Genomic DNA, 27,858 nt, shown 5'->3' on the forward strand with positions numbered 1-27,858 from the left:
TACAGAGGACGAAGTTAAAAACATTTAACTTTGAAAAAACAAAAGACAAACACAAACAGACAAAGAAAAAGCAATAGATGAAAATACCAGATTAGATCTTGCAGTGTAGTATATTTCTTCTGAACTGTCCAAAAAATCGTTACTGTCGGGCTGTTCATCAGACAAAGACCAGAAACTCAAGTTAATTACTTTTAGACTTAAATACATGTATGTACAAAGGGATTTTTTTGCGTGATAGCTGGCTATGGCATTTACACTTACTAAAATCAATAAAACCTTATACACCATTGCAGCTGGATTAGTATAGCCCTTAGACATGTACTGTGATTGCAGAAAAGAACTACAAAAGCAGGTAAAAGGTGCATGTTTATAGTTACATTTAATATTAATCTCTCCCTTAATACAATTGTCATATGTATGTCCCATGTCTCTAGCACACACATTTCTAAACTACTAAATATACGTAAATCTTCAAGGGCCAATAACATGTTGACATGAGCTGTTAGTTTAACCAGATATCTACAATAATGATCCAGATCAACTCTACAACTTTAGGAAGGTTTACTGTGAAGCAAGCCAGTTTCAAGGAAGTTTCAGATTAATTATGATTCACTTCTATTGACAAGTGGGCATTGGGACTAAAAACAATTTAGTTTTTCATGTGTAGGATAGCAAGAGCTGGGAACCAGAGGGACAGTGATGCTCACACAATACCCTGCTCCTCTCTCCGTGCTAAAAGACAAACAGCTTTTGAATTTTTGAAAAGGAAAAAAAAATCCACTAAATGAGGTCCTTTCATAGACTCTCTGCAGTTCTTTGGGTCTCATACACTGCCTCACTTGTACTTGCATACAACTCATTAAGATTAAAGGATATGGTGCATTTTAAAGGTCTGCATAAGAATGTTAAGCAGTACACATAACTGTACTGTGGGTGGATGGATGGATGGATAAATAAACAATACTTCAGAAGCCCTGTTAGATACAGGTATCAGGCCAATTCCCTTATTCCACCTCTACATCCCACAACTAAAACAAGGACAATGCATATAGGTCTGCACAACCTGTGGCCCTCCAGGTATTTGGGACTTCAACTCCCAGAAGCCCTAGCCAGCTTGTCCAATTGTCAAGAATTCTGGGAGTTGAGGCCCAAAACATCTGGAGGACCACAGGGTTATGCAGGCCTTGTCTATGCAATACTTAAAATCCTAGGAGCCCTTATTCAGAAGTTCCAGTTGATGAAATGGGACATAGCTACAGGCAAACATGCATTAAACTAGACAACCAAATATGGCACTGATATTTTAGCAGCTTATATATGAGTTTAACTTGAATGGAAACTGCTGGGTGACCCTGTGCACGTTACACTCTCAGCCTTAGAGGCAGGCAAACCTCAGCTGAACACATTTTGCAAAGAAAAGCCCACGATAATTTGGCTTTAGGCGCACCATAAATCAGTCATCTTGAAAACACATAAAACTATAGAATCTAAAGAGAATTAATCTCAGGTTTCACATAATGTCAGACAAATAAATATCAATACAGAAACCAAAAAAGAAATGCGAGTTTGAAATCAGTTGCTTGTAGAAAAATTAAAAAAAAGAAACACTGAGTTCCCTGTGCTGATAACTTTTCACAGCTTGCAGTGGAAAAGAAAAAGCAATTAATCTACTGGTTGAGTTAAAAATACACATATATGGATGGCCCTTTGCATAGGAATGAATCATTCATATGCAACAATCAAACAAGAGGGTGAGGTGTTTTTTAAACATATGTATGGGCCAAGAAGTCAGGTTAGTCATAACTTCACCAGCATGATGCATAAAACATGCATATATATTAACATCTTGCAGATAGAATCTATAAAGGAATTTAGTGATGTATGAAGAAGCCCTGAACACAATGTCACATTGAAGAATGCAAACTGAAAACAAATGACTGAATAACAGAGGCAAGATCAGTTAATACAGAAACATTAAGCATTTCCAAGACAGAATATAACTAAGCGATTAATTCTCAACACTCTGAGGACCCAAAAGCAATTGAGTATGGGAATGAAAACTACAGAAATTGGAAGTCTGGAAGAAGAAGCCATGCTGCTGCAAGAATGGATCCTCTTTTCTTGCTGCATCCATTGTGAATCTGCTCCTGATGGTGGGGAGAAATCTTTGTAGCACAAAGGGGAACATGCAAGGAGAGGAAGAAAAAATCCTCTTGTGGACGTCTACATGCAGGACACTGGACAGAGTCAAACTTGTACTGATTTCCAGAAATACAATCAATGCTTAAAGCTGTGAGTACACGATCAGAAATCGTTTTCTATGCATATGTTATGCAGGGTTGTGGAGTGGGAAACAATTTGGATAGAGCTGAATTTGGTAGGAACGTATTGACTTGTGACGTCAGCTTCAAAAATAAAAACGTATAATGCTCTAGCAATCTATGTATTATATTCTGTTAGTCTTAAATTTATAAATTCTTTAGTTTTAAGGTATATTTTATATTTCTATTTTAAAATCTTTTTTTCCAAAATATATTAAACTGCATATTTATTTTCACAAGAATTTAGGAAAGTTTTCCTTTTATGGAAATTTTAATCAAATAAATGTATTTCATGTTCTATCAATCTAAGTAGCCTGGTAATTCACATGATGGTAATGAAATGTCTTGTGCTACCATTTTGGTATTATTAGTTAATATTTATTTGCCATTTATGAAGATGTTAAGAGTCAAAGGCTTGGCATACTGATTCCACAGCTCTAATTCATTTAAAACCTTTTTAATATGCCTTTTAATCTGCAAATTGTTTCACATGTTTTACCCTTTGAAAGCTATGCTTATTATTTATACTTATTATTATTATGTTTATTATTAATTATTATTTTATTATTTTGAAATTTTATTTATATTATTTATATTATATTATTATCTTTGTTTTTATTATTTTATTATTTTATTAAACATTAATTAATTATGTTTATTTATACTCTGCTTTATCACTCATTAAGGAGACTTATTTAATTCATATCTTAAATGTATTAGATTGGTTTTGTTATCTGAGCTCCCCATATAAAGGATGGGATATTGATATGTTACTCACTCAATCAATACATAAATATGGTAAATGTGTTTCATCCTTTACTATTCCAAGATCAAATCTACAACTATTCTCCATACATACATTTTATACACTTAGTTCTTGTAAATGCATAAAAGTATTAATAGATAATCAGAACTTCAGAAGTGATTCTTTCTCACTCATCTTAGTTCTCTCTAATGTATTTATACTCATTGGGAGAATACTGGCATTATGTACTAAAATATTCAGTCTACCAATGCCACCAAGTAAGAGTGGCTAGACAATGTAGCATAGTATTTTGAGAATTGTGCTAGGACTCTGGATGATGAGAGTTCAGATCAAGAGTTCAGCCACAGAAGCTCACTAGGTGACCAAGGTCAAGTCACACTTTCTCGACCTTAAAGGAAGGCAATGGCAAACCTCATCTGATTAAATCTTGTCAAGAAAGTACTAAAATAGGGTTGCTATTAGTGTGAGTCAACTTTGACAGCACATAGCAACAAAGACTTGGAAACAGGGTGGATAAGCTGTTTGCCTGTGTGGGTCACATGCAGTGGTGAGTCAGGATATGTATGTACACAAAGTTTCCTCTTGATCACCTTCCTTAGATACTCAGGTGCACATATACTCTCCCCACTCATCTTAATATGTAGGATGGAAAAGTTTCAGCCTCCTTGCTCTGCATGATGCCATTGCCTCCTCCCGAACCCAGCTGACTGACACCAGGAACAATTTTTTCCTAGTATCAATCATGTGGTTGTGATTTAAATATTTATATGAAGAGAACAGCGTGGGGGATTATTTTCTTTGTGCATCATCTTCCACATCATAGCCATACTCCACACAGCCTCCTAAACAACTGAACAACCTTAAACTTGGCATTTGTTAGCAAATGTTAGTTTGGTCACTTTGACCAACCACATGAAATAAGGCCTGTAGGTTTTCCACCCAAGAGCTAGACAAATCAGTATATTAGCAGAAGATGGCTTACTATCCTTATTCTAAAACCATTCAAAGCTAAAATTAGAACCTGGAAACTTGACACTGTCTCCTTGCCTTGTTCTTCACCAGAACAGAAGTTGTGAAAAACAAAACATCTAGAAATAATCACCAAAGTAAGATAACTAATGATTTAGGCAAAAAGAAAAGTGATAAAAAAAACAGAAGTCCACACATTCAGAACATATCTGAACATATGTGTGGGGAAAGGTGGATATCCTGATTAGAATTCAGTGTAAAGATACGAAAAGGACACTAAATTCTTATTAAAATTTATTATCTATGTGTAAAAATCTTAAAATCTACAACCATCTGCCAAGCAATCATCCAACCGTTATAAAGTAAGAATAGGGATGGTAATTTGTTTAAGAATAACATTCTAAGAAAAACACCCAAATCTGCTAAAACAAGAATGATTCAGTGATCACAAAAAAAAAACTATTTGAAGTGTCCAAAAAGATGCTCAAATGCCAAAAATGATGGTCTAAGCAAAAGTACTGTATACATTAATGTATAAGCCTAGAAACTTTAGTCGAAAAACTGACCAAAAAAAAGTCAATTTATCCATGGGACGATGTAAGTATTGTACCTTAACTTTTATTTTAAAAAAGGAAGCATCTTCTTCTCTGAGGAAAGGGGTGAAAGGCAAGAGCTTACTCTATTCTGGGAGAACCTAAAAGAAGTACTGATATCTTCCCTCATATGCTTTGCCATGACACAGACTAACTGGCAATTAAAACAGTAGTTGTGTAAAAATCTGGTTTCAGCTAGGAGAGTGAACTTCTAGACATTTCTTAGAGTAAATGGTATAGCTTTAAGGTGACCTTGTGACAATTTTTATAGGACACAATATTAAGGCATGCTTTCAGATGATAAACAATTGCCCTCCTTCTCAACACAGCAATCTGCTTTCACAATTATATTAGCCTTCAGACAATTGGAATACTATCTACCAAATTCAAAGTTCCTGCTCCTATTAATTTATTCTGTAACCTTCTGCCTATTGAACATTGTATAGTTTGTGTCCAGTTTTACTTGATCTTTCCACTTTAAATTCACTATACATGTGTAACTGCTTCTCCCAGTTGCTACTGCATACAAATGAGGAGCTTATAGGTAATATACATAGAACTAAAATGTGTAAGTGAGAGCCATATTTTTCTAAGTAGATACTGGGAAGATAGCAAAGAGACTGGAAATACACCACAATAAACCAAGAAGAATGAACATATGTTATTTAGTAAGAATCCAAGTTAATGCAGAAACAATTCCTCTGAAATACCAGTAAGTTGTTATTATACTATACATTCACACAGAATTTGTGACCTGTTAAGACTCCACAGCAGCATACCCATAAGTTAAATTTTGGTCCACTATGTTTCATGGCTAGAGGGATGTGGTGACTGACACAAAGTTCCCCAAAACTGGGAAAATTCCTACACAGAAGGTGACAATAACATTGTAAAGTGCTTTACAAAGGTATACTATGCAGAATGGAATGCATGTATAGGCCTCCCTCTCTTGTTATGCTATAAGCACTTTTCCCCAGATATATGGTATGGCAGCACATGACTAAAAACAGCAAATGTTTTTTGTTACTTACAAACTCATGATGAGGCTCTGTCTCCTTCCTTAAAGGTGGATCAAATTTTACTTGGCCAACTATTAAAGACAACAAAGATAACAAAAAGTATGATAAAAGACAAGTAAAATAAGTTTAATGATTTATACAGAAAATGTATGATGTAATATACAATATTTTATTTGGTTGTTACCACTGTATTTTATTTGCTGAGAAGCAGAAAGACAGCCCATAAAAGAAACTAAGCCAATGAAAATAAGCCAATGAAAAACTACTATAGTTGGAATTAGACCCAATTGCTAGGTCTTGCTAGAGTAGTTCCACTGAATCAATGCAGTTTCCAAAAGTGCTGACTTATGGTTCAATGGATCTACTATGCTCGTTTGTGCATATGTGTGCATGAAGACCTCCAATTCACCTCTTGACTTTTTAAAATAGGGATGGTTTTTCCAGTTATTTCCTCTGAAGCATCACCTACAGCACTTGGTTTATGTTGGGAATCTCTCATCCAAGTCTTAACAAAGCTGATCCAGCATAGCTTCCAAGAGCAAATGGAATCTGATGCCTAACAGCCGGTCTGTTAGGAATTGTGGGAGTTGAAGTCCAAAACACTTGGAGAGCTGAAGTTTGTCCATGCCTGGGTCTAGTCCCAACACATAAGGCAGAACTGGCTATTATTTTCTCTCCTTCCTCTTTTTGGCTGAGAAACTTGAGGTGCGGAGAAGAACGCAAGCTTAGCTCTTTCACCAACTCAATACACAAGTAGGGAGTAATTCGCACTGAACTTATGAGGATTTATTTCTTATTGAATATCCTTCAGATTATGTTCTAAAACTGGGTCTTTCAAAAAGCCATTTCTACTGCTACACACATTTTTCATTTTCCTGACACTTTTTTCTCTTGTCCACCAGGGCTCTAACTCCTGCTTTTCTTCTACAGATAAATTTACCACAACTGTTACAATAATTTTGCAACTCAATCAGAATGCTTAATGATGATTAAATATGAAGCATGTTAAATAAAAGATGCAGGTACATTTTTTTCAAATGCATATGCATACTTACAGTTTATTTCAGAGCGTGTTTTTTCTTCTCTCACATTTCTACTTGTTGAGTGAATTCTATGAAGCACAAGAAGAGGCTAGGAAAAATATAAATTTAACATTAATGATGTCCTATATACGTATTATGCAGAGTCTTAAAGATACTTTGCAAATTGAACCCCAGAGCTTAAGAAGTAGCCAGTCAGAAATGACCAGTCATTTGGAATTACTGTAGTTTCTTTCTTCAATAACTACATGATACTTGCAACTTAATGGGGGACACCTTCACTACCTTAGCTTGCAACAGAAATTAAACTCAAGAACTGGATTATGGTCTGTTCTGGGCACTGAAGTAACAACAAGGTGGGCAAAAGAAGAGTATGTTTTGTATCAGCTATGACTCTATTTTAGTTTCTTAAGAGATATGAATACAAGAATTGTAACTATGACAGTAGCTATGTGTACAGTAGCTGCATGTCACTGTAATATTTATAATAGTGATGAACTATCAGGGAAAAAGCAGATAGAGCTGTAAGTTATTACTTTTTAAAAGTAATTTCACAAGATCTATTAAATACTCTTAGAGATGCAGAGTAATTTATCATAACTGTAATCTCTGCTATGAAGTGGCAGAGGTATGGCAAAATATACCACTATTATAACTTAAAGGTAAAGGTTTTCCCCTGACATTATGTCTAGTCGTGTCCGACTCTGGGGGTTGGTGCTCATCTCCATTGCTAAGCCGAAGAACTGGCGTTGTCCGTAGACACCTCCAAGGTCATGTGGCTGGCATGACTGCATGGAGCACCATTACCTTCCCGCCGGAGAGATACCTATTGATCTATTCAATTTGCATGTTTTCGAACTGCTAGGTTGGCAGAAGCTGGGGCTAACAGCGGGAGCTCACCCTGCTCCCCGGATTTGAACTGCCGACCGTTTGGTCAGAAAGTTCAACAGCTCAGTGGTTTAACCTAATGCGCCACTGGGGCTCCACCACTATTATAGACAGTAACAAAAATCCCCTGTAGTCCAATAATAGAGTTTAAGCAATTTCAAATCCCAACTCACTTCAGAGACGTAGATGCTTGTGAACTCAAAATTAAGACTGTATCCTCAAAAAACCTGCATTAAGTGGAAAACTACTCTGATGCAAAGTATCAATCTTTTATTTAAAAATACTTCATCTAATGAGATATAAGCAATTGACAAATTAGTGTTTTCCTCATTCCTTTATCATGAGTCAAGACTTGTCCATTATGAGTGAGAAGCTGCTAATTTAATGATAGCTTGGGCAAGTTTTTCCCCAGTTAAGGTTCTTATTTTTGGCTTCCAGAAGTACTATCATTTCCCAGAAATGCCATTTTTTCTAGTGCTGAATTTTGCTAATGTGTGGTTGAGCACTCTTCAAGCACGGTTAATATTAAGTTAATAACACAGGTAGGAGAGGGAAAATATTAGGGAGATGCAGAGAACCAACAGCAAAGTTCCAAAGATGACATGATTCCTCATTTTATTTCTGAGTAATACAGGGGTTAACCCACAGGTGATTCTCAGCATCACTCAGAGAATGAACAGATACAGATAGGGTGGGAGTGAAATACTATATATTTGGCAATTAGGTGTTTGCTGTACACTCAGTGATGTTTACATTCTAAGTACACTGTAAACTTCTGAAAACAATTACAAGTGGACACCATTATATATTTTATACTATAGTAAAAGTTCCAAAACTCGGCTGAGCAGATCGTTCAACAAAGGGATAATTAAAGGATTATTTAAACAGGAAGTTAGATCAGATGCTTAGAACTGTACCTGCAATAAAATCTATTGTACCTCAAGCAGTTTAATGGAAAGTTAAATCCAAGCAAGCTTAAAGATGTATCTTGAAGAACAGAAAAGGCTATGACAGCACTGCTTTATATGTTACCAAAAAATAGAGATATTTTTTAAAAAAATCTTATAAAAATCAAAATTAAATAATGTAAGTACTAAATAGTTTCAGCCTCTTATGTATTCACTGTAAACACCCAAATTATGTTTGCAGTGGCAAGGGTTTCAAAGATTTTAAACCATCTCAGAGCTGAAGTTGGACATGGTGTCTTTTTTTGGTCTCTGAGAAACTCATAGCTTCCTAAAATCTCAGTGATTCCTAAAATTCAGTTTCAGGGGTTTTCAGAACTTTCCAGAGCAGGTTTGGGGCTGCTGGAGGTTGAGAATACAGCACTTAAGATGGATTCCACTATTATGCAAGCAGAGGTCCAACACAAGATACATCCAAGACTTTTTAATTGCCAAGCTCTGAGGTAGTATTCTTACCTCAGGATCATCATCATCAAAATCATGGTAGGTTGAATGATCAGGATTGTTCATTTTATCCAATAGTTCAATAGCAAGGGTCCGGTTTAATGGCTGGGTAACAAAAGGATGCTGCAAAATACAAAAGACAAGTTAAAAAAAAGAAATGGCATTTGAATAATAAATTTTTAATATAAATGGGGGCTCCTTAAAATATAATGAATGTATTTCCCCCCACAACACTTTGTACAATTAGCAAAGATGAACTTTAGGAAAGTGTTTAAACATTATATATCTTCCTTGCACCAAAGTATAGGAACAGGCAGACTAAAGAAAAGCTGATTAGGCAAAACAAGACTAGGTTTGCTAACACATATGTGATCACACAGAATTAATTATTTACAAAAGTGTTGCTCATATCGAAACAATGAATACATATAACATTTTTAGAAGACTTTAAAAAGTAATATGAAGTTATACCTGCAATAATTTTTCAGCTGTAGGTCTTTTTTTAGGATTCTTTGTAAGTGCCATTTTCACAAAATGATGAAAACTATTTGACCTTTAAAATGAAATTACAGACTTTAGAAATGAACACATTCACAACGAAATATAGCAATATAACAACAACAACAACAACAACAACAACCTTTATTTCTAGACCATCCTCTCTCCCCAGAGGGACTCAGGGTGGTTAACATACATATAAAATGGCAAACATTCAATGTCACAACTACATCATTTAACATCAAAAACTATAAAATAACGGATAACATACTTATTATAGTAAAAATTCCAAATTATAAAAAATTTTTAAACATAATACTCACCACTTCATTTTGTCTTTTAGTTTGGGAGGCTGGAAGTTGCTTTTAGTCATTAAAAATAGTGCTCTGAAAAGTAAGAACAGTGGGGACTTCACAAAGCCATGTCATTATTTATATCAAGGAGAGCATCATCATATTTATCTTGAGTAAGAAAATAAAGAATTTCTAAGGAACCATGGTATAGTTGACCCTTCAAAATTATGGATTTAACTTTTTGTGGATTTCATTAATATATTCTCACAATGAATGTCTAAGTCCTCCAGCACGACTCTAGCCAACTTCCACCCGACACTGAGTCATGCAAGAAGATTTAAAGACTCCTAGAGAGGAGGCATCTCTATGCATTTGTAGGACATCTAGCAAGACTCTATGGTCAAATAGTGATCACAGAGATTCCTAGAGTATTGTTCTCTCAGGTTAAAAAAACTAAACATTTTTTATTTGTAGTTTTTCCACAGCAGTTAGCCCCATTCCCTCTCTTTTTTGCAAGCACAGGTCTAGAGCTACAAGGAAAAAGGGGGGAGGGAAACAAATTTATTTTCTTCTTTTCCCTCTTCCTGCATTATGAACAGTTGCCAACGCTGATCTTGCAGCCATCTGTTCACATGATAGGAAGGTATTTTCTTATTAGAAACTCTACAAGTCATATTTATGTATGCTCTTATATGTTCTTAAATGTTACTTAAAGCTTCCAGCATTACATAAAATTACCAACCTCATTGGATGCAAGTCAAACATTGGTGGCTGGAGCTCTGCTAGTTCTATAGCAGTGATTCCAACAGCCCAAAGGTCACAAAGTTGGTTATATCCCCCTTTCCTTTCAACTGCCGCAACCTCAGGGGCCATCCTGAAAATAAGAAAAGGCTAGTTAGTTTCCATCTCCATATTCTTAAAGACAGTACTGCCTACACACATTTCAATACGTTCCAATGTTAACCTCCCTGCTGCTCCTTAGGCTTTTATTTAAGAGACAGAATATAAGTGTTATGGTTGAGCCTTCGGGCTCCGGTAATGAAAGAAGGGGTCGTAAGACTCCTCGAGAGTCAGATACTCTCGAGGAGCGTGAAAGGAAACGGCTCCGGGATTTGTTTGCAGAGCCGACAGATGAGGACTCATTTGAGGGTTTTTCTCAGGGTTTGGAGGAAGAGATGGCCAGCTCGGAGGAGGATGATATGGAATGGACTCGTGTGAGGGAGGATTTGGGTGTTGGGGAAACAGGCACTGAAAGCATGGGAGGTGATTGGCGGCTTGCAGGATCAGACCCATGGACTGGTTGGAGGGATGGAGCGGGATCCACAGCTGGGGATGCTGTGGGGCGTAGTCGAAGGTGCTTAAGCTCTGATGAGGATGATGATGTTGGGGCGTCTGGAATTGGGATGGCAGCTGACAGCGATGATGAGCTTGAACTGTGATAAAATGGGGTTTGGGACCAATGTCTAATTGCGTTGGGCAAGGTAATCTGGACGGACGCTTGGGCTCTTGCTGGGGAATTTCCTGAAGACGGGTGTGTTTCATTACTGGATACGTAAGTTTACCAAGGACGGGGCATTGACGGCGGGAGGAACTGTGTGGGGTTTTTCTCTGTGCAACTTGTGTTTAATCTTGATAGCTTGGACCTCAGTTGTCTTTTTGATGGGCAATATCTACTTTCACTGGATTGACGCTGGACTGACTACGATTCCGGATTAACCCTTCTGCTGGCTATCGGTGTGACCTTTGGATTCCCTGACGACTACGCTTGGCTTTTGATCTTCTGGACCGGATTGGGACCCTGCTGACTGCCGTTACCCTAAACCTGAATCTTGACTACAACCACGCTCTCGTTCGCTGCAGGAAGGAGTAAACAAGCCCGGTTTACTCCCCTGCTGTTCCTGAGTAGCAGAGAGGAATCTGCCGGCAGTCTTTTGTTTACATTCCAACTCCTGTTGATTCTCTTTTGTTTGCATTGTTTGCCAAGCTGAAGTAAGCTCTTTGATTTAATCCGGATTATACTCCTGTTTAACCCGGTTTTTCCCTTTGAACTGTTTAAGCTCAAACTGAGCTGCTTTTTGGTTATTTAGCACACTGAAGTCAAGTGTTTGCCCTGTTCTTGTTCCTTACGGGCGTTTTTAGTTCTGTAACCTCAATAAACTGAGTTTTGATTTACTTGCTGGCGTTCTGTCTTTGACAATAAGTGCCCTTTCATCTTCAGGGGTCCTAATGCTCCATCAGAGTGAGGGGCCTAACAAGTTAGGCTGATTTTCTTCTGACTAATACCAGTAACCCAAAATGTATCAAAGAATTATGTGTATAAATGATGCTGAGAAAATGCTAGAGAAAGCCAGTCTAGAAAGTCAGTTATAATGTATCTTGCAACTCTAAAGCTTATACCCTGTGAAATAAAAATTAAAAAGAGATCAGGACACAGTTCACAAATCCCAAGATGGGAAAGACAATAGGAAAGACTTCTGATTGTGGAAATTGAGCTACTTCCCTCCACAACTTAATCAGGGCACACAGAAACCACACACTTTGTTTTAAAGAACAACTGGGATACCCAGAATGTAACAGTGCAACCTGCTCTCTCTGATCAGATAAAGGTGCCTTTTTGCAGTGACATGCCACTAAAATTCAGCAGCCATGGATAGAAGGCAAAAGAAACATGGGCTATATGTAGTCCACAGGTCGTATTGCCCACAACTGGTGTCAACACAAAACCTTCCCCATTCACTTCAAGAGCCAACTTTGGACGTGTATCCCCTTGGGTTGTATCCAACAGTTTCTGTTTGTCAGCTGAATCAACAAGACTGTTGGAACAGATTTCCCCTTTCCTTGACAACTCCCCACACATGTCCAGAATTATTAGAATAAAGGAAAATTACCAATATGGTGTTCCAATGAAAGATTTCCTTTTGGCAATGGTTGCTGTTATTTGTGCTGCTACTCCAAAATCAGCTAAAAATGATGTAAGACAACAAGTGATGTAATCATACTTATTGTGATCAACACAATAATTAATTTTCTACAGTCAAAATCTATTAGAAACAAGCTTTGAAAGCCTTTGTAGTCCCATTTTTCACTACATATTTTGGGCTAAATCCAACTTTTTGTCCCAACCAGAATAAATCTTTTGAATCAATGGAACTTGCATAAGCAGCCCCTGTTTTTTTAATGAGTCTATTACAGTTGAGACTAACAGTCAGATCTAGCTGATTATCCTCAGACCAAAAAAGAGAAGTACTGTATATTTTCTTTAGAGCCTACAGAAAAGGGTCAAAATATAACATTTCTTGAAAATTCTTAATAATGGTTATTTGAATTTTGAACAAACTGCATTGGAACCTAATTTTCACCTCTATGTCTTTTGAATTTTAAAGAAAAAATGGATTGTAAAGAAAAAATTGAGATTACACTCCAAGATAAACTTCTCAAAATGCTTAAACTAAAAACTGATGAAGGTTTGTTAATTTAAATGGCACGGAATATGTCAAAGTAAACAATGGCCACATTCCAAACATACTACAAGTGAATACAGATTTTAAAAAAACAAACAAGTCAGAGCATTCCAGTTTTAGCAGAATATTTTTAAAGTTTTATTATAAGCCTTTTCTATACAATAAAACACAAGAAAAGTGAATAAAGAAAAAAGAAAAACACAGACAGAAAATATATAAAGAAGAAATATGAAAAATTGATTGGTAACATAACTTTCTTTTCAGTGACTATACACATATAATATAATCCAGCCCAATCTGTACAAACTACCTCATACAATTCTTCTGATATCTAACTCATATTAAAACAGCATTACATTAGTTTTCAAAATCATCTAAATCAAAATATGTATTTGGATTCTGAACTTTTTTGCTTTCTTACACATCCACCACATCTTCCCTCCTTGTTCACTTTTCCAGCAGATATTCAAAAACCCCTTATACGTTCTGGACAACTCCTCTGATGTCATATACTAATGATTCATCATTTTGTAAAAGTTCTCTTTAAGATAATAACATAATACATATTTAAACCCATTCAGCAGAAAGTTCTGATAGCTGAAGACGGAGCTTTTTTTTTAAAGTAGTGTCTCTAATTGTTGAATTGTTGAAGTTATTGTAATAAAAGTGTCAAAGCAATAATTTGCTATGTGTGCATGCAATTTATTTGACCACAATCTGATGAAATATTTTTGATTTCACTTTGAGAGTATCAAAGATGCAACACTGAACTTTTAAACCTTTTGGATATTTTCACAGCTTATAATATTACTAACATTTATTGTATAAAAGTAAATCTACACAGAAATACATACCTAATTTCACATGGCCATTGTCTGTTAAAAGAATATTGGCTCCCTTGGGGGGAAAACATACATTTCTTATTAATTTCTTATTAATAATATCAATTCATATAACAGTCACATGGCATTCTAAAAATTTAGAATATGAATGTTAGAGCTGGAACATAACTGCTGCCAGAACAACACTAATGAATGGAAAATAGAAGTAGCTTCACACTAATTCCAACTGCAGCTACTTTTAAGACAAAACCACCTATGTACATATAGAGACAAATTGGAACAAAAGCTTCAAAGAGAATATTTTAACACACCTGCATCAAGTTACCATGAAATATGATACAGCGCCAGTCTATCATTCTATGAGGGCAGAAAACGTTCTAATGCTATATCTCTGTGATGCTATATCTCTATACATGTATACACATATATCTTTATCCATAGTTGGCTCAGCTGGGTTTTTTCTGGCATTTTATTTTTTTATTAATTTACTAAATAACCACAAAACAAACAAAAAAACCAAGTTAAAAAAATCAACATTATATAGATATTTGAGGGAGATGGAGAAAATACATGGTAGGAATTTGAAGACTGCCGCAATTTTACATTCATCCATAATCTTAAGTGATAAGACAGCAGTTGCTTTCTGGGCACTGTGGTTAACACATTCAATAAAGAGGAGCCATCTCTCTACAAAAGATTTTTGCTCTCTGTGGCCTTTGAAAATCTCGATATCAGATAGTTCTTCCATTAGCTATGCTTCCCATTATCAGCATCACCAGTTCCCTATTGAAAGGTCTCCCATTTTTGAATTTTTGACAATTTCCAATCTGGTGGCCATTATTAAAAGAGCTAATTAGATTTTTTTATTTCAGGCCTGTGTTCTCCCCTAAGAAAACAGAAAAGTATAATAAACCCAGAGAGATTTTTTTTTGTCATGTGATATCTGAAATTATGCTTGCCTGGACTGTTGTCCTGTCATCAGCATGTTAAGTGGGCTAAATGAACCTCTATATCAGTGGTTCCCAAACTTATTTGGCTTGCCGCCCCCTTTCCAGAAAAAATATTACTCGGCGCCCCCTGGAAAGGGGGCTGTGGCTTAGAGGGGTGGCCGTGGCTCCTCCTCAAGAGGGCGGGGCTGAGCCTCTCCCCTAGTCCAAGATGCAGGGCTGGGAGGGGGAGTGGGCGGGGCCACAAATGGGTGGCCAGGACTGGGATGGGCGGTAGTGCCCATTTTGGGAATCACTGCTCTATATGAACCTCTATTATTTTAAGGAGACAAGCATTCACAAGCACTAGCATTCAAAGGAATAGACTAACAAATGTATGGATAAGCTGGTTTGCTTCTATTTTATAAAATCTTTTGCTTCTCAATCAGATACAAGCATAGGTCAACTAGACAAAATATCGTAAGTCACTTGTGTCCAAAACTTTAGTGCCCAGGTGTTTCGAACGTCAACTCCCAGACACCTCAGCTGTCTTGGCTAATGATTACGGATTCTAGGAGCTGAAGGCCAAAGCATCTAGAAGATCAGAGTTTGGGAAACACTGCACTAGGAAAGTACAATGTTCAACTACCCTGTTTCCCCTAAAATAAGACATCCCCAAAAATAAGACCTAGTAGAGGTTTTGCTGAATTGCTAAATATAAGGTCTCCCCCGAAAGTAAGACCTAGCAAAGTTTTTGTTTGGAAGCATGTCCAACGAACAGAACACCAGAGCATCCAGGATCAGTAAATGTACGTACCGTAGAGTGTTGTACATGGAAATAATGGTAGTAACAAGAAATTCTTGATAGGATTCGCAGTTTGTCTGGTTATGCTGGTTTGTGATGACAACTACTTTACAGTATATAATAAACATTCATTTTTTTTTTGTTCGACAATAAATGTGAATTATTCTTCATGGAAAAATAAGACAGCCCCTGAAAATAAGACCTAGCACATCTTTGGGAGCAAAAATTAATATAAGACACTGTCTTATTTTCGGGGAAACACGGTATTTGTACCGAATCAGTCCCTTCTCAACTGGAAATGAAACTGAGAAATAGTGCAGAGAGTGGATGAATGAAACAGAAGGTACTACCTGTTGTATTCAGCAAAATAAAGTTAAAACTGTTGATATAGAATTATCAGGCACAGTTTTCTTTAGGCATGTGCCCTAAAAATGTTGTTACAAGTATATAAGGAAAGTATTTGCTATTTTTGTTACTTTAATCATTCTTCCACATTTGCAGTTGTGGCTTTTGCAGATTTGATTTTCTACAGATTTTATTTAAAATGTTCTCTCTGGGAATCTTGAGGTACTCCAGTGTGGCTCTATAAACTTCCTCCAGTCATGCTAGAGGACTTAGGGATTTCTAGACAAAACACCTATAGAGGAATCTCTAGTTTCAACTCCAATGCAATTTTATGGTCAGCACCCAGAAAAAGTTGACCACAGAATTATGTTGGAAGATCTAGAAATTCCCGGAGAGGTATTATCTCAGATAAATAATAGCAATATCTTCATCTGAAGTTTTTTCCCCCATTTTTATGGGGGTCTTGTGCCCTGATGCCCAGTGAATGTGGAGTGAAATAATTTCCACCTAAAGCTTTCAATAAATTCAAATATAACTTCTTAACCAAACATGCTAAATCAGATAACATTGAGAGCACCACAGGAAACTAGAATAGTATGAGGGCAGCAATGTACTGTGGTACTAGCCTCATCTTAGTCTTTATTACTGGAACAGCACTGAAATCCTACATTTAGATACTCCTTTTAAAATGCTAACTATATAGAAGTAACACTTGGCATCTTAACTAGTATTAGCTGACTTCAGCTTATGGAATAGGGCTTTTCCTATTCCCCTGTACACTCCACACCCAAATTGTGATCCAAGATGTAATACTGTAAGTTTAACAGGTCTACAAGACAGGAGTAATAGGATGCAATTAAGGAAATTTAAATAATTGAATTTTCTATTGCTATTTCTTCATATATTACCTGAATAATGATGCAACCCTACCTGTCCTTTAAACCCTACTAATTTAGAACTAAAGAATGTTTTGTGTGTGTATGTGCTTTTAAGCCACCTTTTTATTTGTGGTGATCCCATGAATTTTATAGAGCTTTCCTTACATGATAAGGAAAGAAATACTAAAATGGTTTTAAAATTATTTTTTCCATGTTTTAGAAAACACACTGCTGAACAAATCAGTGTGCTGGATACGCAATTGTAGTTATCTAATATTAGTCATTTGTTCAAATAAAATTAGTATTTACAATTTATTAAAACCATACAATTTCTATTTTATAATTGAGACATTACTTTGAAATGATCATTTTTTGTATTTTTGTCCTGCTTCCGGAAGAACGACTTGGCAATTGCAGAGAGAACAAGTCAAGAACCCTAATTTGTGTACTAAACTGAAAGTGCCTTCTGCTTTGCAAGACATCTCCAGATGCAAACAAATTTCTGGCTCACCTTACAAACTTTTAGAATATAATTCTGAGTAGATTAAGGACTGGTGTAGAGGTAACACAAACAATCCCACAACTGTAATTATATCATAGAATCACAGAGTTGGAAGAGACCACACGGGTCATCTAGTCCAACCCCGCCATGAAGGAAAAGTACAAAGTACCTCTGACAGATTTGCATCCAAACTCTGTTTAACATGTTAAGGTTGCAGCATTACACATCTCCATTACAAATCCTATTCTCAGCAATCTTTACAGTTAAAGAGTCACATTATGTTACAATTTAATGTATGATCATTTCCTATCTCTATCATAATCAATTATTATAAATAATAATAATAATAATAATAAAGCTTTTTTATATACCGCCTCCTCTCCCCAAGGGGACTTGGAGTGGCTTACAATTAGGAAAACAATATAAATAATAACAATCACATTTACAATCCAGAGAAAGTTGAAACTAAAACACCAAATAAGAAGAAAAATAAATAATGATACATAAGAAAAAATAAAACACAGTAATAGTGTCTATGGGGAAGTTTGAGCAAGAGAGGACCAATTATACTCTTGGACTAGTATTAATAAACCATCAGTGTTATATTACATCAGTTTGAAGAGATAATTTTAACATTTGAAATAACGTCACTAATATACAGCTATACAATATTGAAGGCAGAAGTCAAACACAAGAAGGAAAAATGGTGGTTTACATTTGGTGACAGACATTTGCAAAATATAGGTTAGATAAAAATCACATACAAGGGGACACATAAAATACTAAGGAACTTCGTATCTAAGTATTTTTTTAAAATACTTTTTAAAAATCTAGTGAGAACATACTGAAAAATGCATTATTGTCCTGACCTTTAACTCGGAGGAAATCTGCATGAACAGCTTGATTAGTTACTTTAAAAAGGTAGTGTATTCAGTAGTAAAATGTGTAATATCGTGGCAAATACTTAACAAAACCAAAGTCAATGCCTATAGAATCCTGATTAGATCAAGGCAGCAAAACATGGATTTCGAATCAAAGAAAAAGTATGCATCAATTAAAAAATCAGAAGGAACTATGACTTAGAGGCACTCATTCGTGTCACTGTCCCAGACACAGAGATGAAAAATGTTACTTCCTTCAAATTCTTGAACTCTGACTCAGATCCAAAAAAGGCAAGTACAACAGCCCTTTCCCACCATCTTTCTTATGCAGCCTCCAATGGCCCATCAAAAGCCAAGCCAAAGACTAAGAAACCCTCTTGGATAGCTTGAGATGAAATTGTAATATAGGAAAAGCAAAGTCCCTTACAGGAACAGAAGTGCCTTCTGCTTGTGCAAAGGGTACGTGAGATCCCATCTTACATCCTCCTCAACATCAAGAGTATTTCTTTATCACCAAACAATGTACAATTATTACAAAACAAAGGCATTCTCACAGAAAGTCCAATTATATTGTCTTTTGACACACTTTTCCATAATACAGTACATTTTTCTCCTTGATAGAAGACATTTCATATTTTTAGAATAAAAATTCATGATGCTTCTGTTTATAGAAGTTAATATTTGAAGTCAGAGTTTTAAACACCTGAGGAACGGATTTAAACAGACTGACCTTTATGTCTCTGTGCATTTTTCCTTTACTGTGAAGATAATATAATCCCTACAATTAAAAACATACACAAAATAGTTAGAAAAAACATATGAACATCTTGTTCTTAATAACAATAAAACCCTAATGAGATGTTTGAAAATGAAAAGAGGCATGTATATATTCTAGTTTTAAAACTGGCTAGGCTTAAAATACATTGAGGAAGAGACCAACAAAATTAGCTCCAATACCCTTAGAGGGAATGAGTGGCTTATCAATACATTTGATTCTGGGCTCGCTAACACTACTCTACATCATGATTACTGCATGCTCGATATATGCTTGAACACATGGCGGAAGAGGAAAAAAGCAGAAACAAATCAAATTTATACTCTCCTATGAAGTGAGATTTGTAAAAAGTTATTTTTATGGATATTTTCAATAACTGAAAGTCAGGCAAAAGCACTAAGTCTGAAAGAAATACACACAAGTACAGTGAAGCCTACACTCCTATGTATACTAATATGGACATCAGAACTAGAGAAAAAAACACATTGCTGCTTCATTTTCAATAAATATTTTGGGAATTTGAATTCCACAGGTTTCTCCTTCATCATTTATTTTATTATTATTATTATTATTATTATTATTATTATTATTATTATTATTATTATTAACTGCATTTCTATACCGCTTTTCTCACCCCTGGGGGGGACTCAAAGCGGTTTACAACATAATCAATGGCAAAATTCAATGCCTTACATATATATAAAAATATATCACATATTTACATCAAAAACATACAACTGTAGATTAAAACAATTAAACTATAAAAACATCAAACATAGACATTTATTGGCTATGGAACACCTGAAAGTAAACATAGATAATTTTTGTGACTATCTGAATAGTTCACCTTGCTCCTAATTCTGAAAGTCAAAGTGTATGTGCAACACATAAAAGTCTCCCTCCAATATCCTAAGCCAAAATGCACACAGAGTTGTATGGATAAACGTGCATTATCTTTTTCTTCCATATTATTTCTACCTCAAGGATTAACAATGGAAATATTTTTCTCACCTGTAGTGTTTCTCTGCTTACATAAGCAATCTGCATTTCTGACAGAGGTCCAGTCACTGGAAGAGAGGAAAAAATTACATTTCACTGTTAACTTTAAGGATCGCTCTCAAATATCATTCTCTCACACAAGAAAAAGTATGGTAAATGTTTCTGGCCATAAATGTAAAAAGACATTAAAATAACATTATAACCTTTTGAAAATTCTTAAGTATTATTATCGTGAGCAGGGCTTAAACCTTTTCCACTCATGATCACATTCCACCTGAGACATTTTTACATGACCCCAATTATATAGGTATACAAATGCAAAATACGCTTTTTGGGCCAAATTTTTGCAACTCCCACCACTAACCTTCGCAACTCCATTTGTGGTTGTAACCTCTACTTTAAGAAACTCTGGTCTAGAAACCCAAGCATGGGCTGATAGTGCTATCTTGCTGTTGTTTTGAATTGAAGTCTACAGCAAACTAACTAGTCAGCTATTTATTTATTTGCGACATTTATATCCCGCCCTTCTCACCCCAGAGGGGACTCAGGGCAGCTTACAATTTATATGTACATACAATATATTATATTATTAGTATAGTATTAGTATTATATATTATTATATTGTTATATTGATACAGGAGACATTGTGGAATGGTGTTGTTATGGTTGAGCCTTCTGGCTCCGGTACTGGGAGACGGGGTCGTAAGACTCCTCGAGAGTCAGACTCTTTTGAGGAGCGTGAAAGGAAACGGCTCCGGGACTTATTTGCAGAACCAACAGATGAAGACTCATTTGAGGGTTTTACCGAGGGAATGGAGGAAGAGATGGTTAGCTCAGAGGAGGATGACATGGAGTGGACTCGTGTGAGGGAGGATTTGGGTGTCACCGGCACTGATAGCATGGGAGGCGATTGGCGGGTTGCAGGATCAGACCCATGGACGGGCTGGAGGGATGGAACGGGATCCGCAGCTGGGGATGCTGTGGGGCGTAGTCAAAGGTGTTTTAGCTCTGATGAGGATGATGATGATGAGGCACCTGGAATTAGGATAGCAGCTGACAGCGATGAGGAGTTATGAACTGGATAAAATGGGGTTTATGATCAATGGCTAATTGCGTTGGGCAAGGTAATCTGGACGAACGCTTGGGCTCTTGTTTGGGAACTTCCTGAAGACGGGTGTGATTCGTTGCTGGATACGTAAGTTACCAAGGACACTGGGCATAGACGGCGGGAGGAACTGTGTGGGGTTTTTCTGTGCAACTTGTGTTCAATCTTGATAGCTTGGACCTCTGTCGTCTTTTTGACGGACATTAATTACCTACTCTGGATTGACGCTGGACTGACTGACTGACTACGACCTTGGACTATCCTTTCTGTGGCTATCGGTGGAACTCGTGGAACCTTAGACGCCTGCACCTGGCTTTCGACCTCGGACCGGACTGGGACCCTGCTGACCGCCGTGATCCTGATTGATGTGCCTGGACCCGGATTTCGCTCGTTGCACGGAGGAGTAACAGCCTGAGTTACTCATCTGTAGCTTTTTTGGTAGCAGAGAGGAATCTGCTGCCAGCTTTTGATGTTCATTTTGACCTTTGTTTATCAACTTTTGTTTGTTTAAACTGCCAGGCTGAAGTAAGCACTTTTGAGTTAATCCGGATTAAACTCCTGTTTAATCCAGTTTATTCCTTCGAACCGTTTTAGTTTAAACGGAGCTATTTCAGTTACTTTTCACACTGAAGACAAGTGTTTGCCTAGTCCTTTGTTTTCTACGGGCATTTTTGTGTTCTGTAACTTTAATAAACTGTGTTGTACTCTATTTGGTGGCGTTATGTCTATGACAGGTGTCTTCCTAGTCCCCCTTCTTCATTCTGGCCCCAGAGTGGCAGTTAGTCCTTGGAGGGAGGGGCTCCCATCTGATGACATAGGAGACGTGGTAGAATGTTGTCTTCCTGACCCCCTTTCTTCATGTTGGGCCCCCGAGTGGAAGTTAGTCCTTGGGGGGAGGGGCTCCCATCTGATGACATAGGAGACGTGGTAGAATGTTGTCTTCCTGACCCCCTTTCTTCATGTTGGGCCCCCGAGTGGAAGTTAGTCCTTGGGGGGAGGGGCTCCCATCTGATGACATAGGAGACGTGGTAGAATGTTGTCTTCCTGACCCCCTTTCTTCATGTTGGGCCCCCAAGTGGAAGTTAGTCCTTGGGGGGAGGGGCTCCCATCAGCTATTACTTGAATAAATTCCTATCAACCTCATTCAACATAACCAATAGTGAAGGATGATAGGAATTCCTATCCAGTGACAACTGGAACTTTTCATCACTGGTTTATTATGTCCTTTACTATCTGTGACCTGATTGTATTGAGCTCTGCTTTTACATATAAGGTATACTTATACATAAAATATACATAAACTATATTACACAATTTTTATAAGATGATAATTACATGAACAACATCTAAAGTGTTAAGTAATTCTATAGCAACACAGAGTGCTTGCTGAAGTATTTTGGATATCACTAAAGTACTTGCAAATCTAATTGTTGATGCTGGCCTGATATAAGAAACAGCTTGGAAATTAATTAAAAGACAGAATTATTTCACACTTTTAAAAAACAGCTTTGCGGCCAAAATCAGTAGTAACAGGAAAGCATTAGCTCCCAACATCTGTTCAAGCACAAATGTAAAATAAGCTCATTTCCTAAAACACAGGTGGCACCAACACAAGGACATCAATCACTGCATTTAAAAGAGAAACACGAAAATGATGAGGCACAAAGGCAGAACACAACACACTTATACAAGTAAAGAACTTCTTTTTCTTTACTATAAGAAAGGTCATGGAATCATTCAACTGTAAAAAAAGCCACCCACTTTACATGTACCCCCAATTCTTAGAAACTAGCAAAACTGAATCCAAAAGAATATTGGAGCAGAAAGAAGTCAACAAGGAACTGCTTTGCTCATCAACTGCCTGATCATACAGAAATGACTTAAGATTGCATTGTGTCTATGTGTCTGTTGAAATGTGGCCACAAGCCATTTCATATGGTGTATTGTAGTCTATATGAATGTGACTCAATGACCTATGAATGGTGACAGCTGACACAGTTTTGGAGCCTGGGCTCTTTGTGTCATGAGCACATTGAGAGCTGCATCACAAAATGTGGGTGGAGATGGAACTTCCTACCATCACACAGTCTTCTACAGTGAGGCTGCAGTCACAGCCCTGCCCTGAGTGGCTTAATGTAGGAATCAACAAGAAGGCCTGAGGGGAGTAGAATGGATGCAGTTTGATACCACTTTAACTGCTATTGCTCACCGCTATGGAATCATGGGAGTTATCGTTTTACAAAGTTTTTAGCCTTCTATGCCAAAGTGTGGGGGTGTCTCACCAAACTAAAACTCCCATGATTACACAGCATTGGCCCATGGCAGTTAAAGTGGTATAAAGCTGCACTAATTGTACAGAGTAGATTCATCCATGGTTAACATTTTCCAAGTTCTGACACCATACAGACACTTAACAAAGAGAAATGATGTAACATTCAACAAAAATTCTGAAAAGGACACAGGCCTGTTGCAAATTTTGCAAGAGTGATGCAAAAATTCACACCGTAACTCCATGTTGCTGTTTTTACAGCTATTTATTTTATTTTTAATTCTCTTGGGATTTATATTTTTTACAAGAGTGACCTGCAACACATTCTGTTACCGGCTCCAAATGACCTTTCACTCCAAGCAGGATCCTAAATTCCTCATTATCTCCATTTCTATTTGCAATCTACAGACGCTGAGTAGATCTACAATGATCTGCACGATGCCTGGAGTCTAATTTTATCAGAAAAGGGTAGGATATAAAACAGAAGTGGGAATCAAGTGGCCCTTCCATTGTTCTTGCACTAAATTTTTCACCACTGACTATGCTTGATAGCAGCTGTTGTGAGTTGCAATCCAGCAACTTCTAGAGGCCCATAAGATTTTTCATATGAATATATACTACTAGCTGTGCCCAGTCACTGTGCTGTGGCAAAGTGTGGTGGTATGGGAAATAAAGCATTGAGAAATTAGTCATAGTTAGTATAATATAATAATAATAATAAAACTTTATTTGTATTCCACTCTATCTCCCCGAGGAAACTCAGGGCAGATTCCAACATAGAATCATAGAATCATAGAATAGTAGAGTTGGAAGAGACCTCAAGGGCCATCTAGTCCAACCCCCCGCTAAGAAGCAGGAAATCGCATTCAAAGCACCCCCGACAGATGGCCATCCAGCCTCTGCTTAAAAGCCTCCAAAGAAGGAGCCTCCACCACGGCCCGGGGGAGAGAGTTCCACTGCCGAACAGCCCTCACAGTGAGGAAGTTCTTCCTGATGTTCAGGTGGAATCTCCTTTCCTGTAGTTTGAAGCCATTGTTCCGTGTCCTAGTCTGCAGGGCAGCAGAAAATAAGCTTGCTCCCTCCTCCCTATGACTTCCCCTCACATATTTGTACATGGCTATCATGTCTCCTCTCAGCCTTCTCTTCTGCAGGCTAAACATGCCCAGCTCTTTAAGCCTCTCCTCATAGGGCTTGTTCTCCAGACCCTTAATCATTTTAGTTGCCCTCCTCTGGACGCTTTCCAGCTTGTCAGCATCTCCCTTCATCTGCGGTGCCCAAAACTGGACACAGTATTCCAGGTGTGGTCTGACCAAGGCAGAATAGAGGGGGAGCATGACTTCCCTGGATCTAGACGCTATTCCCCTATTGATGCAGGCCAAAATCCCATTGGCTTTTTTAGCTGCCGCATCACATTGTAGGCTCATGTTTAACTTGTTGTCCACGAGGACTCCAAGATCTTTTTCGCACACACTGCTGTCAAGCCAGGCGTCCCCCATTCTGTATCTTTGATTTCCATTTTTTCTGCCGAAGTGAAGTATCTTGCATTTGTCCCTGTTGAACTTCATTTTGTTAGTTTCGGCCCATCTCTCTAGTCTGTCAAGATCGTTTTGAATTCTGCTCCTGTCTTCTGGAGTGTTAGCTATCCCTCCGAGTTTGGTGTCATCTGCAAACTTGATGATCGTGCCTTCTAACCCTTCGTCTAAGTCGTTAATAAAGATGTTGAACAGAACCGGGCCCAGGACGGAGCCCTGCGGCACTCCACTTGTCACTTCTTTCCATGATGAAGACGACGCATTGGTGAGCACCCTTTGGGTTCGTTCGCTTAGCCAATTACAGATCCACCTAACCGTAGTTTTGTCTAGCCCACATTTTACTAGTTTGTTTGCCAGAAGGTCGTGGGGGACTTTGTCGAAGGCCTTACTGAAATCTAGATATGCTACATCCACGGCATTCCCTGTATCGACCCAACTCGTAACTCTATCGAAAAAAGAGATCAGATTAGTCTGGCATGACTTGTTTTTGGTAAATCCGTGTTGACTATTAGCAATGACCGCATTTGTTTCTAAGTGTTTGCAGACCACTTCCTTAATGATCTTTTCCAGAATCTTGCCTGGTATTGATGTGAGGCTGACCGGACGGTAATTGTTTGGGTCGTTCTTTTTTCCCTTCTTGAAGATAGGGACCACATTCGCCCTCCTCCAATCTGCTGGGACTTCTCCTGTTCTCCAAGAACTCTCGAAGATGATTGCCAGTGGTTCTGAAATAACTTCCGCTAGTTCCTTCAATACTCTTGGGTGTAGCTGATCTGGCCCTGGGGACTTGAATTCGTTTAGAGTGGCCAGGTGTTCCTGGACAACTTGTTTCCCTATTTGGGGTTGGATTTCCCCCAATCCTTCGTCCATTCCATGTTGCTGAGGTTGAAGATGGCTTTCTTTTTGTGAGAAGACCGAGGCAAAGAAGGCATTAAGCAGTTCTGCCTTTTCCCTATCCCCTGTCACCATCACCCCATCTACTCCTTGCAGTGGCCCTATCGCCTCCTTTTTCTTCCTTTTTCTACCAACATAAGCAAAAAAACCTTTTTTGTTGTTTTTTATGTCCCTGGCAAGCCTGAGCTCATTTTGCGCTTTAGCCTTGCGAACCTTTTCCCTACAGGAGTTGGCTATACGTTTGAATTCTTCTTTGGTGATTTCTCCCCTTTTCCACTTCTTGTGCATGTCACTTTTGAGCTTTAGCTCAGTTAGAAGTTCTTTGGACATCCATTCTGGCTTCTTTGCACTTGTCTTATTTTTCTTCTTTGTTGGCACTGTTTGCATTTGCGCCTTGAGTATTTCACTTTTGAAAAACTCCCATCCATCCTTAACTCCCTTGTTTTTTAATATCGGCGTCCATGGAATGCCGCTCAGTAATTCCTTCATTTTTTGGAAGTCAGCTCTCTTAAAGTCCAGAATGCGTGTTTGACTTGTCTTAGTTTCAGCATTCCTTTGTATTGCAAACTGCAGGAGCACATGGTCACTTGCCCCTAAGGATCCAACCACTTCAACTGTATTGATCAGGTCTTCCACATTTGTTAAGATTAGATCAAGAGTTGCTGATCCCCTTGTTGCCTCTTCTACCTTCTGGACCATAAAATTATCTGCAAGGCAAGTGAGGAATTTGTTGGACTTTGTACTCTTGGCTGAGTTTGTTTTCCAGCAGATATCAGGATAATTGAAATCGCCCATGACTACTATATCTCTTCTTTGTGCCTGTTTGGTCAGCTGTTGACAGAAGGCTTCATCAAGTCCTTCATCCTGACTCGGAGGTCTGTAGTAGACACCCACAACAAGATCTTTTTGAGTCCCGGTTCCCTTGATTCTTATCCAGATGCTTTCAAGCTGGTTTCCCGGATTACAGTCTTGCATTTCTTCTGCAACGTAACTGTTTTTGACATATAAAGCTACTCCCCCTCCTCTCCCCTTTGTTCTATTTATGTGAAAGAGGTTATAGCCCTCAATGGTTAAATTCCAGTGATGGGAGTCATCCCACCAGGTTTCAGTGATGCCTATGACATCGTATGTGTGGTGCTGTGCTAGGAGTTGGAGTTCGTCTTGCTTATTTCCCATGCTCTGAGCATTAGTGTAAAGACATGTAAGCCCCTGTGACCTCCCCTCGAACTGTTTATTTGGGATTATTGTGCTCTCTGTACTTGGTCCTTGCTGTGTTTGTGCAGCCCTCCGTTTAGCCTTACGGCGGTTCCCTGTGGTCGTGGGTAATATAGTGTTCGCCAGGCTGTTGTTCCCCTCCCCCAGTGGATTTAGTTTAAAGTGCGCCTGATGAGGTTTGTGAGTCTGTGTGCAAAAAGATGTTTTCCTACTTGTGTGAGATGCACCCCATCGCTTGCCAGTAGTCCATCCTCTTGGAAGAGTAGACCATGGTCAAGGAAGCCAAAATGCTCCTCTTGACACCATTTTCTGAGCCAGTTATTGACCTGTACTATTTTTCCGGCCCTTGTAGAGCCATGTCCTACAACGGGGAGGAGGGATGAAAAGATCACATGTACATTATACAGTTTTAGCTTTGTTCCCAGAGCTCGAAAATCATTTGTGATCTTTTGAAAAGTATGCCTAGCGGTGTCATTGGTACCTACATGAATCAACATAAGGTGGGGAGGGTGATGGGGCTTTAGGAGCCTGCTGAGCCTCTGAGTGATATGGTGTATTTTTGCCCCCGGGAGGCAGCATGTTTCTCGAGCCATCCCATCCGGTCTGGAAATGATGGCTTCCGTTCCTCTAAGG

The 27,858-nt window shown here is 38.0% G+C and overlaps 2 protein-coding genes across 10 annotated transcripts in view; one reads left to right on the top strand and one right to left on the bottom strand.

Moving 5' to 3' along the window:
• The window catches only part of map4k3 (mitogen-activated protein kinase kinase kinase kinase 3), an 87,892-nt gene that overhangs the window by 36,738 nt on the left and 23,296 nt on the right, over positions 1-27,858 (bottom strand). For 5 of the 9 annotated variants that reach the window (XM_062968907.1, XM_062968906.1, XM_062968911.1 and 2 more), the window contains 11 exons: positions 20,223-20,278; positions 19,167-19,214; positions 14,112-14,154; positions 12,685-12,757; positions 10,539-10,670; positions 9,827-9,889; positions 9,477-9,558; positions 9,018-9,128; positions 6,724-6,799; positions 5,681-5,739; positions 88-150 (listed from right to left, as the gene is read on the bottom strand). In XM_062968907.1, the coding sequence (XP_062824977.1) occupies positions 88-150; positions 5,681-5,739; positions 6,724-6,799; positions 9,018-9,128; positions 9,477-9,558; positions 9,827-9,889; positions 10,539-10,670; positions 12,685-12,757; positions 14,112-14,154; positions 19,167-19,214; positions 20,223-20,278 (806 nt within the window). The remainder of the gene's footprint in view (positions 1-87; positions 151-5,680; positions 5,740-6,723; positions 6,800-9,017; positions 9,129-9,476; positions 9,559-9,826; positions 9,890-10,538; positions 10,671-12,684; positions 12,758-14,111; positions 14,155-19,166; positions 19,215-20,222; positions 20,279-27,858) is intronic. The other 4 variants (XM_062968910.1, XM_062968908.1, XM_062968913.1 and 1 more) reach the window with 1 other exon arrangement.
• tmem178a (transmembrane protein 178A) overlaps positions 1,867-27,858 on the top strand; it is a 92,358-nt gene continuing 66,366 nt past the window's right edge. Inside the window, exon 1 of the mRNA XM_062968916.1 lies at positions 1,867-2,292. The gene's annotated coding sequence lies outside the window, so the exon portion shown is untranslated. The remainder of the gene's footprint in view (positions 2,293-27,858) is intronic.

Source organism: Anolis carolinensis, chromosome 1, assembly GCF_035594765.1.
Source record: "Anolis carolinensis isolate JA03-04 chromosome 1, rAnoCar3.1.pri, whole genome shotgun sequence".
In the NCBI taxonomy this organism is placed as follows: Eukaryota; Metazoa; Chordata; class Lepidosauria; order Squamata; family Dactyloidae; genus Anolis; species Anolis carolinensis.